A 19,812-nucleotide genomic window follows, 5' to 3' on the forward strand; every position below is an offset into this window, starting at 1 on the left:
ATTAGGAATAATGAGATAATGCTTTGATAAAGTGACTGAAAGATCATTTTTAATCATTTGCATGCTAATGTAAAAACTGCATATGTTTGAGAATGAAATAAATCTGCATTTATTTATTTATTTTTTATTAAATAAAATAAGTGTCTGAGAAGAAAACTTAGATATGTTACAGTGGTAATCCAATACCTCTCACCAAATCAGATCGTTACTATATGGATAAAAAAACAACAACATAAAAATGGTTGTTTAATACAGATAAATTATGACAGAGCCAAATGAAATCAATGAATACCGATATCACAGTCAGGATATCAGAGCTAGCAGCACTGCTTTGGTCAGAGGGCACATGTAACACGATGCCGTATTGATGTTATTGATAATCTATGGCTTCCTTTCATTCTTTCCCTCCTCTCGCCTGGTCTCTGTAAAGGAGCAGATCAGTCAGCGGCTGAGAAGGAGGGGGTCAACCAGCTCCTGGTCTTCTGCTCAGTGACTCTACATACTTCCTGTTTAATCACCGGTCCCTTGGGGATATTCCACCTTACATTTATCAAGCCCAGAAAAAAGTTCAGGAGTTCTTTATTCCTGTGAGATGAAGGACTTAAGTCAGGTGTATATATTTTTGTGTATCAGCAATATCTGCCTCTTAGAATAACCTTCATATATAATTCTGAATAAATATGCACAAATAGAGATTTCTGTATGCATGTTATTTAGAAAAAAAAAAACATTTACAGACAGATTTTTTAGCTTCTGGTGAATTCTACACAATATTTCTTTAAATTGCAGCTACATTTTCTACTCTGTCTCTAATCTAAATATTATATATGTATACACTAAAAACTACGTTTTTATTTTAATCTTCATCATTTTCACCTAAAATTCTGTGTATATGTGTAGGAACGGTGCAAACAGCAGAATATGTTTGCTAGCTGTGAAATATTCTCATTAATGTAGGTAGGCCTGTTGTAGCTGAATGTTTTTTTAATGTGTGGTTTAATATTAGAAAAAGATTTTTTCAAACCCAAATCATGATTTTTTTCTAAACCTAATCAAACTATTCTGATGTCTAAAGGTATCCAAACAGTTTCTTCCCACAAACAAAACTATCATAAACACAAACTTCACTCCTCTGGCTGAAAGTTCAGCACCAGCACCTTCAGCCTCTCAATTTATGACTTTTTGTACAAATAAGGACATTAGAGAAAAATCATCAAGCTTAGAACAAAACAAATAACTGGGTATTTATTTTTATTATCAGGTTTTTTTTTGTTTTTCTGAAGAAAAGACAAACAAAAAAAAAATCTATATTTAGTCTGTTTTTGTCACAAATTAATCCTGTCTGACTTTAATCTGTATTTTTTAGGTCTTACATTATATTCACTAGTTTTAGTTTATTGTCAGGATCTGGGGGTTTGGGGGGTTTTTGTTTTGAGTTTATGGTTTCTTTAATTCTGTTATTTGGTTCCTTGTCTTAGTTCAGTTCTTGTTCTGTGTGTCTTTGTTTCGTGTCATCATTCACTTCTCCTCAGTCAGTCTCTTGTTTGCCATGCCCATCTTCACCTGATCCTAGTTGTAATCATCTCACCTGTGCCCACTTCACCTAATTACCCTCTGTTTTAAAACCCGGTCATCTCACTGCTGGTTCATTGTTGCTTCATGCGCTGTCTGGTTGTCCCTCTTGTCTTGTGTCTCAGGTTTGGATTTTGTTATGTTTAGTTTTGCTGCCACGTCAGCGGTTTGTTTCTTTATTTTACAAAAAAATAGTTTTCTTTTAAGTTCTGAAGCTGAATCTACACTCTGGGTTTGCGTCCTTCTCCACCCATCAGGACATTTATGCTGTGAAACACCTGTTAGTCTTCCAGCTCCTCTGCACAGTTTGATAACTCCTGTTCATACTTTACATCCAATAAGTTTTCTTAAATGTTCTTCTGCAGAGGACAAGTGCTGCTTATTGACATCATCATCGGCAGCCCTGAGGGAAGTGACTGATGCTTCAACCACAGAGACACCGCCTCAGGTCATCATATGCTGCTCTCAGAGGTTCCCAACAAAATCTGCATCTCTGAGTCCATCTGTTTGTCCGTTCATCCAAATTTTACTCTTTACAAATCAATAACTGTTTCTCTCAGGCCCAGATAAGAGTCAGTGAAAAAATTACATTTTTATAACTTACTAAAATTAAAGGCCATGCATTCCTTGAAGGACTGCGTATCGTCCGTCGCCTTTCATGAGTTTTAGGCCAAAAATCATTTTATTATAAGAAATAAAAAAAGTTATAGCTGTTATCACCAAACCTTGTACAATCACATGCGATCTTGTGAGATGTGTTAGCGCTCAGAGTATGTTGTTAACAACTCTCAGTTACTACCACAACAATCTTGAGCTAAATACCTATAAAATATAGAGGTATAGCCATTTTTATGCTGACTAATGTTAACTAACAGTGATCATCTTGACTTGGAGTGATTCCAAATGTTAATTTGTTTTAGATGTACTTCCAGTGATTACATTTGGAAAGTTTCATTAGGATCCATTTATTTGTTTGTGAGATATTTTGCTAAAACAGCAGACGAACACGCTCACAGACGTGGCCAAAAACATTATCGCCTTTTGCCTTAGGCGGCGGGCAATATAAAAAGTGTGCTAGCACTCAGTGACAATAATTGTGTGACATTTGGCATGAAAACTTAAGTGCAGTGTCTGGTTTATTATAATGTTCTTTGCTTGATGCAAATGGTTTTCCAGTGTTATCTTGTAGCCTGGTATGAGGGTCTTCCAAATGCAGCCCCCCCATTGAGGTGGAGTGATCTCATTTTCTCAGCAGAGAGACAAACCGCTAGCCTCCCTCTGATCCACCTGGCAGGAGGGGAGTTTGGACTGAGACAAGGCGGCCAGCCCAGTGACCTCTGGGTAGAATCTCTAGCTGTGCTGGGCAAGCAGTCAGTGTGGGCCAACGATGGGGCACGAACGACTGAGGCAGAAAGGGCTGCGATTAGCTGACATGGCTGCTGGGTTTTGCAAGCTGTCCTATTCTCAGGCGTGGGTGGGCAAAGGGGCTAAAACAGGAATGAATCTATTGATCCTGCTGCTGTTATGAGAATGACACACACAAGCTATTTTTACAAGAGGGGGAACACTGCTGGTGAAAGCAATCTGTTCATGACGTAGTTAAGCTCCCAAACTGTAGAAGGACTCAGTGGGCAGGACGAGTAGGCAGAGGTGATTCAAAAAGAAGAGTTTGACTTGAAGTCTTTGAGATTAGACAAACTATTTACTTGTCAATTTTCAGTACAGGTAGTATGTTGTTGTCAACAAAAACAACAATAATGTTTGGGGCCCGCCATAGAAAAGGATAAGAAGCAATGCTTTTCAGTGGCAGCACCTATATCCACTTCCAAATGGGTTTCTAAAATAAATATTCTTCCATCAACTACAATGCGGTGCAAAAGGAAGAATGCACCCAAAAAAAACCTACATCAAAATGAACAGCTTGGCCACGAGATGTGTGCTCTTACTTTTACTGGCATTTGAGGTTACCATGGTGACATAATTAGCCAAAAACAACCCCCAAATCAACTCCATGGCACTGCATGGAGAATGCTTTGAATCCAATTAAAACATTAGGCTCTTTGAAATGTCCTGTGAACCACTGGTTAGAAATTATTGAAACTCTTACAAAGTAATCACTGGAGATTCCTCTACGACTATTTAGTTATTTGAGTCCACCCAATTTAAAATAGCTGCCACAGTTTACTTGGCAAACATAAATATGCCAATAACTCAGTTATTTTTAGGGCTCCAGCTATACTCCCAATGCTAATAGTTTACTAAGTTCTACGTCAAAAATTAAAAATGGCTGCCACAGCTAATACAAAATGGCTATACCTCAGTCAGTTTTAGAGATATTGAGCTTCAGTTGGTGTGGTAGTAAATAATAGTGACCTCCAACACAATGTTAACAGCGAAATGCACCAAGTGGCATGAATTTTTCTAGTTCTGATTAATGTTCTAATGAAGTGTCAGATTGGGGTCCCAATCAAGGATTGATCAGGATTGGCGCAAGGCTAATTAGCAGCCTGAAAGCAACTATTTTCATTACATTGTGCAGCACATTTATTTTTCTTGTGACACCACTGTAAGTTCTCTGTATAACTGAATCAATGAGACACGGTTCAAATGACAAAGACAAGCATGCAGCAGGATGTGTATTTGAACCTATTCTTAATAATATGTTCAGTCAATGTCAGAAGAAGAAAAAGGGAAAACCCACTGCAAAAAGTTGCCTGAATTCCATGAACAGAGTGGGTGAAATTAGGGAATAAAACAGCTAAGTCAGTGCTACTCAGGCTCCACTCTGTCATTGTGCTGCCATGGATGAGGGCTGACAGTGATGAATATTGGCCAAAAGTTGGTATTCCACATGATGATTTTCGCTAATGAGAATTGATGAATGTGGGATGGAGGGACTTAGGATTGGGTGATGAGAGGAGGGACCACTCATTAGAAGCCAGTCATGCTAAGTTGAGCGGCTTTAAGGTGGGCAGGACTGTTGGCCTGAGCTATGCCACTCCAGCAGTTTTTAAATAAACATCAGCTGATATCATTGATCAATACTGCCTTACACAGAAGAGTGTCAAATGAGATGTATCCATGATAGGAAAAAAAAAATTTCCCCAGAGCAGAAACAGCATTTATGTAGTAATACTTACAAATAACAGTGCATTTATTGGTTACCTTTCAGTTTCACATGTTTTCATAGCAATTTCTGTATCCATATGACTAATGCTGTCATGACACCTGGGTGTGGGTCTCTGAAGCCCTGGCTGTAGCCATGTCAGTCTGAGAAGGAGAGCAGGGACGCTGGTATAGCAGATGGTAGCATGGGCTTTGAAAAACTATGGCCTTGAACAAGCCGGAGGCAGCCCCAAAGGCCAGCGCTCAGCTTGAGCTCCACATGTGGCCAGCCAGAAAGGACACGCAAGTAGATTATGGTTAATAGTAAACCAGACCGTTTATTATCACGTGCGTACTTTATGGAGCACGACGCTCCTGTGTGCATAAGGGGTTGTGGCTAAGAACAAGTTTAACTTTTAGATGCAGATAAAAATGCTAAATAATCACGTTGAGCCATTTGCAGGCTGTAACACTCTTTGATAAACACTGAGCAATACCTCAGGTGAGTTAATTGTTGTTGGGTTGATGGGAAAACGCATTAGTGGAAATGTTATTCTTTCAGTCATATGACTGACCAAAGAATTTGGAACTGCTCTGTTCAGCATTTTCCATCCCCCATGTTAATGTTGTCCAGGGCCGTTCAACATATCACTCCACTATGGTTAAGTACAGATGGAGAGATAGTCTTAATATCCACAAACTCTTTTCACAATAGCTGGCAGGTAACTGCATGATGAAAGATAAACAAGCTAACAGGATTAGCCTCAGAGATCATGTGAACAGAGGCACAGAGGACACCAAACACACAATGAATGGTCACTAAAACACAGTTAATTGATATAACATTTATTGTTGATCAGCTTTTACCAACCTGTCAAAATGAAGATGCATTATAAGATGTCGGTCTGAGTTGCAGATTGACTCATTCCATGAGTACATCTTGAAGTGATTTGTACAGATGCTGCTTTTGTTGTGTTTTGTTGTCTTTACCCACTTTGTCATTGGCAAATGCAAAGCAGGGATATCACAGGGCACATAACAAGATTTCCTCGTCTGCATTGAGTTTTTTTCCTCTAAAGTGAATTAGGATATCTCCTTTCATCACAAAGTAAAATAATGTATTCAATATGTGCATTCAAAACCCTTTAACCACTTTGTTCTGTACTGATAATTGGATTTTAACAGCAGGTTCCTTCAAACATTTAGCCATCACCATCTCCAATATTAGATTTTTCAAAAACTTGTATTCATGAACCCCCTCTCTTTTATCCCTTCTTGTTGAAATGACTGGTTTTTAATCAGCCAATGCACAAAAATGTCTGAATACTCTGGAGCCAATAAACTTGTCTGCCTCTACAGACACATCCTACTGAATGCATAGCCCATTAAAGAGATGGAAGATTATGGCCTAAATGAAGCCATTAGTTACGCAAGCTAATGATCATCTTATTCGTGTGTATAAATCTGATCCACTTTCCTTGCTCAAAGCAAATATTTCTTCCCTCAAATGATTTTGAGGGGATTGAGTAGAAACAACAGCAGCATCAACAACAAAAACAACAGCAGGACCTATAATGAAAGAAGTGGAGGCACAGGCACTCAGACGATTGCATCCATTACCCCTCTCCAAGTATTTGGACCCCTTCATAGGGATTACCCCTGGTTCCAGAGAGGTTGATTATTAGACGCTCGCAAAGGTTTCGTTTGAATCGCCCTAGTTAAACGAGAAATTGCAGGCTGAGGAGAGAGGCTAATAACAGTTATTAACCCCGTGCGGGCGTCGGTGTAAAAGAGCGCCACAATAATGAGGTGCACCACCAAGGTTTGAGGCGCAGCGCAGCTAGCACACCCCCGAGGAGAAGCTAACTTATTAAAATAATGAATTAGCCGACCAGATTACTGCAGCCTGCGGCAAAGGCAATTATCCCCCTCCAAATCCCTGGACAGAGCTCCCTAGCGCCACCATAAAACAAGTGCTCAGAAAGCAGGAGACCTCCGCTCCACACAAATGAATAGCCTGTTAATTAGGATCTCTCCCGCTGCGGGTAGCCTTCCCGCTGCCATAACAGAAAGCACTTACATGACAGGGAGAGGAGGAGGAGGGGGGAAAGTAATAGGAAGATACTGAATGTGTGTGATTGAAAAAGATGAAATATGTAAAGAGAGAAAGAGTGAGATTGCAAATAGCTTCAGTAAGAAATGCCTAAAATGACAGCGCAAAAGGTGGACAGAGTAATGCCATAAAAAGTGGCTTTGGAAACAATTGGTGGCTCAACTTTAAACCTTTGTGTGAGGTCTCTCTGGAAGCAAACATGGAGCAAATATTCAATCCCTGAACAGTCCGTGCTAAACATCTGAAAGATTTACCGAAGACCACAGCCGCAATGTCTCAGTAACTGTCAACAAATTCCAAATAGTTCCATCATTTATAAACAGTAGAGTTTTTAATGGGTTTAACCATTTCTTGATGTAGGGGTCATCAATCCTGGCAAGAAATAATAATAAAAAAAATACTAAGACAAGGACGGAAGTGATGTAGTGTAGTGGCTTCTTTTTTAGGCCAACTTAAAAAAGAACCCCCTGTACTTTGTGACATATATATACAGCCCCTAATGGTTATAAATACTTAAGCATCACACGGTTGGCATGTTGAACCAAATCTGGCCTCCGTCTGCTGTAACCTTCCAACTCCACATCAGTAGAAATCCCAAAGTTTTGAAGGCTGGACTCACCTTGTCCTGCATAACCACTTTCAGGAAGATGAGTGTTAAAGTGGAAAGTGTGCCACACTGTAGGTCCAGTCATTAAATCTGCAATGTGAGTGTCATTTAACATAAAAATTACGCCAGAAATTCATACACAGAGACAAAAGTTGTTTTTTCCCTCCACTTCGGGTAATGGTTAGCGTACCAATGTGTTTATGTTTTTAAGTTTATCATTCAGGGGTCATATTCATGTTTTAGGAGAACAATAAGATTTTTTTGTCAAAGTAAGTAATTTAAAAGTTATTAGATTTTGTTTTGTATTAAACAAATGTCTAATGTTAGTTTAATATCTCCAATAGTGTAAGTTTTAGTTGGAAATAATATAAAGCCACTAAGTTCATAGATACAGTATATTTGCAGACAACACATTACAGTCAACAGAAAAATGAAACATGTATTTACAGATATTAAAGCAAACACTTTAGTTTGGGATTTGCTCTCAAGAGAAAGATATGATTGTAACACAGACATGCTGGCCACGAAAGAAGACATTATGCTCGTGTACTGTATGACTATGCCTGCAAGGCTTGACATGAATGCAATTTCATGTAATTTGAATGCCTTTCATGAGGCAAGGACTCTTTTGAACTGTCTTAAAAAGCTCATCCACCACGGTAGCAGCCAGTGGCCCTGGGTACAGAGGAGTCATGTCGACAGGCCCAATTAATGATGGGGCGTCTGAGAGTGAATGAATGAGGAGCTTTGAGAGGATTCCTCCACCTTAAATCCCCCTGTGCTGCTGCTCCCAGACTGCCTGTGAAGAACAATCAAACGGCAGCAACCCCCTCCTATTTATCACTTTAAGACATTAGCCAGACATGGGCCTGAATATTAACCAGCTCCTCTTCCAGGAGAGTTCCACACCAAAGGCTGCGTGTGGCAACATACATTTTTAATCACAGGGGAAAACGAGGCCTGTCTTTCGCTCTCATCTATTACTGTGTGCTTAACTCTGGCTTTTTTTTTTTCTCTGGACATTTCAAATCAGGAAACAATCTACGATTGTAGTTTCTCTTTTCTTGTAGATTATGAGTTATGTTTTATTCTCTGTAACATTAGAAGAAATCATAATATTAGATAAATCCCAGTGACTCTTACTTTATTTGAAACGCAGAATCTAACTGGCAGTGACCATCTTGACAGAGTTCATTCCCTTGGATTGACTGTGTGTCTTCATGTCCAGGACAACTGGGCTGCAGAGGCAGTGGAGCGTGAACCAGGCTACTGGAGCTTAATTGGAGTCATGTTCTCCAGAGCCCAGAGCTGCTTCTATCCCCACAATGGCCTCCGCGGTACTGGGCCTGTGGAGGGAGCAGGACGGGTAGGGCACGGGTACCAGGCGTGCAGGGAGATGATCTGTTCACCCCTTCCTCTCCCTCTGGGTCCCCCTGCTGTGACACATGGCACCCCGGTAACAAGGTCGCTCCACTGTTATGGAACCACAGGGGGAGCTGGCCTTATTATCAGGAGGAAAGACAATCTTAAGAATCAAAAGGAGAATATGATCTCCCATCACATATTAGTCACACGAGATGACAAGGTTTCTTATATCCAGAAGCTTTCCTTCCAAGTTTGTCAAGGGTACGTTTTTAGTTAATAAAGTCAGTCACGATAAAAACTTCACTATAAATCATCTTATAAAATTTTCTGTTTTGTTTATGCCTTAACAAAATAGGAAAACCTACACAACAGCATGCATTTTGTCACAATACCCATAAAAAAAATCTAACTTTTAATGTCCATTCACTTGAGAGAATAAAACAAAGACGTATTAACTTAATAATGTAGTGTCCATTTTAAAGGTTATACTGCATAATGCAAAAATATTTCCAAGTGTTGCACTAAAGTTATTTACATTTTTGAAGAGTGCAGCGTTATATGCCGTGTCAGTATTTTGTTTTTATTGCGCTGTTATTGTACTGACACAGAACTGAAGAGAGAGGGAACAAGACAATATCAGCATCATCATGCATCACGATGCAAGAAGCTTCCATTTGTTTTAGTGCTCTGTGCATGAGCGCACTTGGAAACATAACATTTAAAATGCTTCAGTTTTTTTCTTTTCTCCTGCATTTTGTGTAAAACACTTAAACCACTGTGCAGCCAACCTCCAAAACTTTTTTTATTTTTACCCTGACCATACAGAACTGCTTTAAATGAATTTGGTGACATCGAATCCTAAAGATATACCGTAGGTTGTTTTGATTTCAAACAGATGGAGCTGCATACTTATAAGTGACTATCTGGGTTTCTTTTTTATAGAGATAGGGATCTGAAAATAAGGAGAAAGCAAATAAAAAACTAGGTAGAAATAAGAGCATGCTCATGATAAGGTTGGACATGACAGACCATTTGATTTGAGAGTATAAAAAGCTATTATGTATGACTAATATAAAATAAGTAATAAATCTTAGTGCCCTATGGTAGAGTGCATCCAGTGCATATAGGCACTACTAAGATTCAAGAATCTCCACAGAATCCCCATAATATAAATGAAAAAGGTTTTCCAACAATATAATTCCCCTGCCCATTTTCCTTTGTTTTGGTAGCCAATGTTTCATCATTGTTTAGTGAGGATATTAAAGATATTGGTTAAATAAGGTGCAGCATGCATGGACTGGCACAATAAAGCGAGCGTTTATCAATCTCAATCTCACACAGAGTGCATGGAAAGAAAACTGCGGAAGGTCATTTTCTGCCCAATGAAAGTTTTCCTTTAGAAATTTACCTCCCATTAAGAATCAAATTAAGCTCTGGACCATTGCTTTAAAGAATGCTCAACCCTTCAGAGTACTGCCGCTAAGACACTTCTCATTTCAAAGTTCTTTATATGGAGCGAGCACTGGGAGAGAGGAAGTGTGGATACAGTTTTCTTTTTTTTTTTTTTGCGTGAGTGCATATGTGCGCACACAAAACGTATTCGTTAAAGCAGTTATGGTAACATAAAGAACGAGAAGAAGGGAATGGTCACAGCTCTGCAGTCTCACTAAGTTTACAGAGCTTAAAACAATCCTGCAGACAACCAGGCAAAAATCGGACTTAGAGAAACAGATCGTCCTTCATTCATGTTGTTATGGTACCACCTTACAGTTTGATCCTGATGATATATTCAGGATGGCTATGCTGTTTTGGTTGATGTGTATTTTCTGTCTCACTGTTAGCTGTGATCAGTGTCTCTTCCTGAGTTGTATGTCTGTTGGTACTGGTACAGTGAAGGCTGTTTTTATGAACAGTTTTAAGGCTGGCTTCTCTCTGTGGGAAAGATTTATTTGCCTAAAGCATAATGCACATTTGACCTGGTCCTATGCTTGACTGAACCTTTTTGCTTCTGCTCACAGGACTAAGTTGTTATTTTGTTTTTTTGTTTTTTCTTTATTGCCTTTGTTTTCTTAATTATATTACAGTCAAGTAAACTGTTTGTTGTTAGGGTTGAGATTTTACAATTTCCTTACTTTTGTGTTTTTCATACATGTTTTTCTTGAGGTGGATCACAAGTCACCAAGTTTTCTTTTTTCCTTTTTCATGACGATAACATCTGCTGGATGAACATTAGCTCTGAAGTTTAACGTGGGGAAACCTTTGTACTAGCTCCAGCATTGTGTGTGTGTGTGTGGGGGTGGGGGGNAAGGGCATTGATAGGAAAGCAGATAACGCTGATCAATATGGAGTGCAGTTTTCTCCGCAGGCCTTCTTTCATATCTCCCTCTTGTTTGTGTTTTGAAGGGGTCGGGGGTAGGGTCTGCTAAAAGTGGTGGCGTGGGCGGGCTTCTGCCCCTTTATCAATCAGGATTTTAATTACACACGTCTAGGGCGACAGCTAGATTAGAAACCAATCGACGCTATCGGCCACAAAATCTAATTACTGTTTATTGACAGATAAGGGCAGGCCCCCTTCACTTTTTCAAATAAGATAAACCTCCCCCCTCGTACACAATGAACAGCAGCTCATACTGTCCATGAAAGATGCTATGATGAGTAAAACCCTCTGAAAATTCCTCTGCTCTTGGTTGTTACACAATACAAGGGCTTTATAAGGACTCCCTGTCACCCACCGCCGAAGGCAAAAGCGCAGTATTGTTTTTGTTAGTCATCCCCAACTCCGAGCACTTACTGACTGCTCAACATATGTTTTTAAAACTTTACTATTAACTATTTGAGTAAACTCTGTCTGTCTGTTAGCAAAATACCTCCTGAACCACAGGACCGATTTTAATGAAACTCTCAGAAAGTATTCACTGGGTGTACATCTACAACTGATTAACTTTTTGAGTCAGTCCGATTCTAGATGGCCTCCAAAGCCAACTAAGCTTTGGAAACACAGAAATCGCTCTATATTGCACTCACATTGCATATTGCATTATCCAGTAATGTCCACTTTAGTGGTCTATGCACAGTTATAATGTAAAACCCTATACATATACAAGAAAATGGCTTTTAAATAGCAATGCAGTAATCACTATGCATGAAAGGGTTAAAAATGTTTAATTTGGATAGAAGCAGAAGCGTTTTCTGTGCGGTTTGTTTGCAAATATTTTTCCCTCAATATCATTCAGATCTGTGTTTTTTAACTTTTATAAAACTCCCTATTTTGAAAGTTAGTAACAAAAAAAGAGATGTTCTAACATTGGCTACAAGATAACCTTTAACCCTGCAGAGTGAGTCCAGCCTCACTTCCTTGAACATCCTCCTCACTCTGAGCTCCAAACTGTCCCTCCACAACTTCATCCATATCAGACTTTGTCCAGCCTCGGTCTGCATGCGATGCGTTTCGCCTTTAAGCCGAGAACCTGCCTCAGGTAAATATGGAGTAAATGATTGGATTATTGTTCTTTCATTCGGCTGTGTAGTAATGGGTGGATTATAAACATTGCAGAGTATAGATTTCCTGTCAGATCCTATGAATCAGACATCCTTATCTCATTTCCAGACTGCCGCTCCACCCCAGCACAAACCATCTCCCAGCCTGGGAGTCTGAGAGAGCACAAGGGAGGTGGGGGGGGGGACCTAAAATACATCCATGCACACACAAATAAACACACTGACAAAGAGACAGAAACAGAAACACACACACATACAGGTTAGGCTGGGAGTGACAGAGACAGAGAGACTGTTGTCACCCAGTACAGCACAGGCACTCCAAAGTACATTTGAAGATTTTAAATCACACTTAGGTCCCCTGTCCATATTTGTTAAGCAAGTAAATCTAAGAGCTACAGTGTGCTGAATTCAAAAAGAGAGGAGAGCCATCAATGTAGAGAGCATGAGAGCGAGGGAGGACAGGGAGAAAGATGTCTCCTAAATGAAATTTAGGCAAGGGTGGGACAGGGGGGTGGCTGACAGCAGGTGGAGGGAGAGGGGCTCTGATTGGGTTTGAATTGAGAAGAAAAATGTTTGGGTTTGAACAATGTTGTGTTTTTGACCAGGGCTGGAGATGGATGCCTGGACATCACGTCAGTTGTTGTGTTTTGATACGTTTCACGTTTTTCTCCCTGTGCCTGCCTTCCTGCCTCTTCTCTGAGTGTCTTTTCAGTGGATTACCAACACTGTAATTGGGTTAGGGGAGCTGCGTGGAGCAGCAACTGCTGCACAAACATGCTTTTTGTTGGACTCCATCAGAGCGACCCGCACCACCGCAGCAACACAACAAAAAACAACAATCCAAAAGTGGTTTTCCAAGAATGGTGTATACACAGAGCTCTGTATGTAAATGTTGGCTCTGAATCTAAATCTAAAATTAAAAATACTGTAAAGCTTTAATTCTTTCTAGATTGAATCTGCTGATGGTTTAATGGCATTTCTTAAAATAACACACAAAAAACATCCCTCAAAATTCAGTTCAAATATGCCTAAGTGTGGATTTTTTGTGTTGTGAAAAATAATTGGGGAATGCTCTCTTTATTTGGAAGATTTTTTTTAAAGAAAATCCTCAACTTCAGCTACATTAAGGGACTTGGTTTCTGCACATTTATGACAGATTGACCATAAACAAGTAAAGTGAAGGAAGAAGCGAGCAACACTGAAGAACTGGACCCTAATTAATCCCAAATTCTGACAAACTGTTTTAGCAATAATTGTTCATCTCTAAAAGCGAGTGGACTTTTGTGACCAGATGCTCAGGTACTGTTGTAGTACAGTCTCTTTTCCTTCTTTTCATGTTTTAGTCTTTTTTTTAAATAAACATGGTCCTAAATAATCATCTTATAATCCCAAACTTTAATTTGTTTAGTCACAAACAAAACCCTTGGATAGTTTTATTTAGCTTTTGGCTAAATATTTCTTGCGTTTAGAGAATTTAACCGATAAGCGTTACACTGACCTTCAAGCTAAAGTTTTTGCCTTGCATCCAATCCAGCGGTCTGCTCGTTCAGCCGTCAAAGTTACAGCGAGAAAAAAACAGAAGAATCCACCATCAGTGCTTCTGGTTAAACTTGCACAAGGAAAAAACTTAAAAGATAAAACCTAAAATATTGTTTAAAAAAAAGACTAATAATACTAACTAATATCTTGAGTTAAAAAAGCAAACAAAAAAATCTTTAAAATACTTCATTTATCAATAAAAACTATTAAAAAGGTTGAAAAGCCTGATGTAAACATCACTCTGTAAAGGGCATGACAGGGTAAAATCTTCTCTTCAAACTCAGGGCTGCAATTTCTAGTTAAACATACAACTTAGAACAAGTAAAAATGTTTATATCGGTAAGTAAAGAGGGCAATCTGGAGATGAATATCCAGTTAAAATGATAAAACATTCTAATATGTGAGAAGCTGATAATTGATAAATTTAAGTTCAGCCTTAAAACCAAAACAGTTGCTGATTAATAAACAATAAATAATGTTTAAGTCGGAGAACAGCTTCATAAAGTCATTGTCACTTACTGTCTGTTTATCAGTGATACTGCAGAGACTTTCCAACTCCTGACTCCAACTTCTACCAGTAAATTTCTTACTATAGTCACTAATAATTCCTTGTGTGAATTCTTAAATTATTGCTCTGTCTGCGCGGACTGGTTGTGTGTTGCTGAGAGACACTCACTTTCTGGTTAATATGTGTGGAACTGAACAGGATAGCTGTGGTGCGGAGGCTCTGCCATTACATTTATAGATTTTTCTCTTTGATGGGATAATTTGGTCTTTATATCTCTCACAAATGAAGTGATCCTCGGTGCTCCGTGCACAGCTCAGCGTGCAGGGTCTCATTTTCAAATACAGTTAATTGCATTCGAAAGGAATCAATGATACTTTGGTGGTGACAATATCATTCTTTTAATGTCACTTAATTTCCTCGGTGAAATAATTACATCAATAGCCTGGAACCCATTTCTATCTTTCAGCATGAATTAATCTATTAAGGGCAATAATTACGCGTTTGTAATGGATAGGTTTTTGTATTCGAAGGAAAATGCAGTCAGGTCTCCATTGTCAGCCTGGATGTTGGCACTGTCCTGGCTGTCACTCAGGTTATGAATTACAGCATGGCGCTGGTGAGGGGAATAAATAAAAAAGTAAAATTAAATAAAGGTACCTCTGCTGCAGCTCCTCGGTGGCCCTGTTGTGCAATAGCCCTCCCTCTAGTGGAGATGATTAAGAGTTGTTTGCTGCTGTCAGCCAGCTCTGCTCCACAGCCAGCCAATGAAGAGAGGAGGAGAGAGCGAGGGAAAAGTTTTATAATCACAATAAAATCTCTTTTCATTAAAGGCCTAGCATTCGTTGAAGAATCACCTGCCGCCTTTCATGCCAGAGTTTCAGACTAAGATGATCGTACGATGAAAAGGGTCAGAGCAGAGTTATGAGCGTTGTGGTCAAACCTTGAAAATAACATTATATTCAATACTGCAATATCTCACGTAGTCTAGCATTATCTGTTAGTGCTTTGAGTATGTGTTAGGAATGACTATCAGCTACTACCACACCAAGTTTTAGCTCAATCCCTGTAAAATTAGCTGAGTTACAGCCATTTTTGTGTTTTCTAAGGTTAATTGCCTGTGGCTGCCATCTTCAATTGGTTTGACTCCAAAAGGTAATTAACTTCAGGTGTACATCAAAAGATTTATTTCTGAAGGTTTCATTAAAATCTGCCCAGTGGTTCATGAGATATTTTGCTAACAGACAGACTTGACTCCATCAGTTAATGCCAAGGATTTAAGCAGAAAAAATGTCGACACAATGTGATGCTCAAAGTACATGTTGGGGAGGATGCTCTGCTTGTACCACAACCAATCTGAGCTTAATATCTGCGAAATTAGCTGAGGTACAGCCATTTTCTTTTATTTTGTTTTCTAAGGTCAGTTGGTTGTGGCGGCCATCTTGAATTGGGTTGACTCCTAACAATAACCAGTTGTAGATGTATATTCATTTATTACTTACTGAAATTTTCATGAAACTCCATTCAGTAGACAGAGAGTTGATTCCTATAATTAATAGCAAAGTTTTAAAGGCATATCTCGCGTGATCAATTAGCGCTCAGAGCACAAGTTGGGAGTCAGCATCAACCACACCAAATTTTAGCTCGACATCTTTAAAACTGACTGAGTTGTAGCCATTTTTGTGTTTGGCAGTATTGTTTTCCTGTGGCGGCTCCACTGAATCTGTTTGACTCCAGGAGCGAATCAGCTGTAGCTGTTCATCTAATGGTTGCTGTCTGAAAGTCTCATAGAAATCCGCTCAGTGGCTGGTGAGATATTTTGCTAACAGACAGCCGAACACACGGACGCGAGGCAGATCCGGATTCCAAACTGCGCCCGTGTAAATATTTCAATCAGAAACCAAATCAAACCTGTCACTTGATCCAGTGACTGGGATCTCTGCAAGCAGACGCGACGCTTCTTATTGTCCTCTTATTTATTCATCAGCAGTGGAAACTGAAACTGCTGCTGCTGCTGCTGCTGTCACCTGCAGCTTTCCCAGGTGAAAGCCCACCCACCACAGCAGGTGACTTACAGCTCAAACACTCAGAGGCTCCGGACACGGGACGCAGAACGAGCTAATAAAACACGTGCAGGTATTTCTGTTCACGTACAATACAAGAAATGTCGGAGTGACAAGACACTCCGAAGTTTTCCGTGTCTCTCCGAGGGTGGTTTGTGGAGCCACAAACACGGGGGTAGGTGAGGGGGGTGTTTGGTTTACCGCAAGGCGCGCACCGGAGGAGGAGTTGACAGCGCGGCCGCGGTGTGCGACGCTTTTAAGCGGCGCGCGCAGCCACGCGCCGCCACTGTCACCACTTTCACCAGCACCTGGAGGGTGAGCTCCGCGCGCAGCCCGCTGTGTTTCCGGCCTTGGGGGGAGGGCGGGAGTGGGAGGAGGAGGAGGAGGGGGACGATGATGGGACATGACTTGTCCGAGTAAGGTACACGTTCGTCAACATCCGACGCACAATGTGGTTCTCCCCCCGTTTTCCGTCGCCGTGGTCCTCTCTGAACAGTTTGCGCGCGCGGTTTGGCACTAATTAAGACGTGCACGTGCCCCACTATTCCTCTGGAAACAGCGCCTGAATTATGGAGTCGGTTTCACCGTTTCAAGGTGAACTTAAAACTGACTGTTAAGGCCTGGCTGTTAATTTCAAGAGTAAATTCATAACAAAATTGTTAATATAATAATAATAACAAAAAAATATTCAGTTTTAAGGCTAAAATGAGATTTAAACTTTGCGTAAAACAAACTTGAAATTGAGAAGCGAATTTAGGACGCATTTTATTTAAGAGTTCAAGTTTCTCTTGTGCACTTTTGTCATCTGAAGTCTTTATGTGTATTTATTTCTCAAACTCATTCTTTATAAAAATATCTGCTTAAAACGAGTCCAATGACAAAATTAGATGCAGATTTTTAGTCATTTAAAGTTTTTTTTATTAAATTAACAACATTCAAACGTACATTTTTTTTACATGATTAGTGCCAAAAGCTGCTTTTTATCCAAAGTGCATTTATAACATGTTTTTAATTTCACCACTACATGTGGTGCACACAGGCAAACACAGACAAAATTAAAGTTTACGTGTTAAATAAATCCTAACAAAAACACCAACCGTTAAAGGCAACAAAATCACTTCGATATGCTTTTTATTGTCACATGATTAAGCGTTTCCCTGCTACAGGTTTGTTATTTATGTGTATCTGATGCTGTTCTGTCAACTCATCTGCCAGGCAGTGATTTTTATTTAGTTTTTTCCATAATAGAGTCGATAAAAAAACAGCAGCAGCAAAGCTTTCATAGCTCACCCAACTTGACAAAAGTCTGTCTGGAGTCTTTTTTTAGAAGTGAAACATTCAGAAATGGGAGGAAATCAATAGAACATCAGCTTGACTTTCTATTCTGTGAAGCATTTGGTGATACTCTGGGTTGTAATCATTTTTTTAAATAGTTATAAACAGGGCAGGGAGACTTTCTTTATAAACACGTGAAACACTGAGACCTATGAGCTGCGTTTGAGAAGGGTTTTAGTCGTCTTTAATGAATGAAACAGATATGTCATCAGTCTTGATAAGAGTTTCATTTATTTAGCCGCTGGTTTTGTTACAAACAGGGACCAGATGCTGCGTGATCTGTGCCAGCGTCCGGGCACCACTGCTGCGCATCAGTGGGCCTGCGATGATCAATAGGGACTGCGTGATGTTTTTGCATCGATTATAGAAACGTGAGCCGATGAATGGAACTTGATTCCTCTCCGGGGGTTCTGCTGTTCCTGTTCAGCAGAGAAAACCGAAGAGCAGCAGAGTGATGCAACACATCTTTTCTCTTTTTTCTTTTTTTTTTTTTTTTGCTCGACTCATCTGGTAGATCTCGACTCTTCCTCGCTCTCTCGCGTCTTTTTTTGCCGGAGAGGCCGAGAGGACCGTCGTCGAGGCACCTTGTGGGTTTCTGAGAAGTGGGCGAGCTGCCGTTTCTTCATGCTTGACTCGGCCAACTGTCAAGATGCCATGGTAAGCTCTGTTCTTATAATGTGGGGATACAGTAACACAGAGACCCTCGCTGACTGTGAAATGCTATCTGCATTCTCTGCATTCTTACGGGGCTCGATCAACATTGAAACACAGGCGGTTCTAAAGCTGGGGTTAGAGAAGACAGAACTGGATTTTCCGCTGCTTTAGAAGCCGAGGGGCTTCCAGAGGATGAGTTATAGCTTGAGATCATCACTCACAGGTGGTGATGGGTTCACAATGGTCCCTCACATGAAACACCCGCAAGTGGAGCTGAACGACACAGTTCAATAAGTGCATTTACCGTCCGTTGTGCCTGAAAGTTGTTGGATATTTTGCTGGAGCTTTCTGTTGTGTGGCTTCAGCTGGTGTCAGATTTGCTGTTATTGTCTTAGATGAACTTTTCAATGCATGACTGTGACAGGAACTTTGTTTATAGTGAACATATATGTGATGATTTTAAAGTTTTCTGTGGGTAAAAATATCGCTTTTTCGTTGCTGTTTTGTGTCACTGCATATTATTATTAAAACTTAAAAAAAGTTAAGTGAATCAGTACAAAAAGCTTGTTTTTTTATAAATTAGAAAAAATGTAGCAAAACAAAATGTTTAAACACATTGTTTTAGTAGTGAATGACAGCATACATCTGTCTTGCAAATGTTAAGTTTGCCTTTTCTTATAAATATCCCAATTTGTGTTTATGCATCCCTGTATTAAACTGAGATGGGAACTTGTGGCGTTTTCCTCGCCGCATCTGTGTTGTTCGTGTGAGAAGGTGTTTTGTCTCCATGTGTGTGAGCCAGGCGTAGCGGAGAGTGCGAGTGAGCGCTCGGATCCCTCCTCCCCGGTGCTCCGCCGGCCCCTCTGTCGCTTTAAGTCCTGCCCCTCGGAGCCAGCCAACAGCAGCTGTTCCATATTCATCAAGCCCTTGAGTCTTAAAGAGCCCTATCCCGAGCGTGGAAAGAGTCATTCCTCTCGCTCGCACTCTCATGCTCCCTCCATCTTCGCGCTCATCCCGGCTGCCGCCTGCGCTCCTCTGTCTCTCACCCCCTTTTACCTCTCTGTCTATCTGTCCCTCCCCCCCTCACCCTCCTTCCCTCTCTCTCTCTGTAACACACATTCACTTACACACACTCTCTCTTTCTCTCTCTCTCTCTCTCTCTCTCTCTCTCTCTCTCTCACACACACACACATACACATGCACACACACTCAATTCATCAGAGTCCGACATACCTGTGCAGGCTGGGGGGGAGCGGTGCTGGAGGGGCTTTTCGGCAGCGTTGTCTCTGAGGGTGCTGTGCCATCATTTGGGGAAGAAGCGGGTCTCAGTTGTTTTCTCTTTCCTCTTCCTCTCATTCCTGGAATGCTAAAACTGGACTGATGGACATTTCCGAACTTTGTCTTCCAGACCCTCTCAGCTATCATAACCAGTAGGTGCACCTTGTTTCTCTTTCCT

The 19,812-nt window shown here is 40.4% G+C and overlaps 1 protein-coding gene across 5 annotated transcripts in view; it reads left to right on the top strand.

Annotated features, from left to right (window-relative positions):
• The first annotated feature begins 1,682 nt into the window (after positions 1-1,682).
• esrrb (estrogen-related receptor beta) overlaps positions 1,683-19,812 on the top strand; it is a 54,919-nt gene continuing 36,789 nt past the window's right edge. For 3 of the 5 annotated variants that reach the window (XM_017410092.3, XM_017410101.3, XM_017410110.3), the window contains exon 1: positions 19,326-19,786. In XM_017410092.3, the coding sequence (XP_017265581.1) occupies positions 19,737-19,786 (50 nt within the window). In that variant the 5' untranslated portion in view covers positions 19,326-19,736. Of the gene's footprint in view, positions 1,853-1,937; positions 2,044-18,195; positions 18,360-19,325; positions 19,787-19,812 lie in introns of those variants that run through there. The other 2 variants (XM_025004619.2, XM_017410128.3) reach the window with 2 other exon arrangements.

Source organism: Kryptolebias marmoratus, linkage group LG10 (genome assembly GCF_001649575.2).
Source record: "Kryptolebias marmoratus isolate JLee-2015 linkage group LG10, ASM164957v2, whole genome shotgun sequence".
In the NCBI taxonomy this organism is placed as follows: domain Eukaryota; kingdom Metazoa; phylum Chordata; class Actinopteri; order Cyprinodontiformes; family Rivulidae; genus Kryptolebias; species Kryptolebias marmoratus.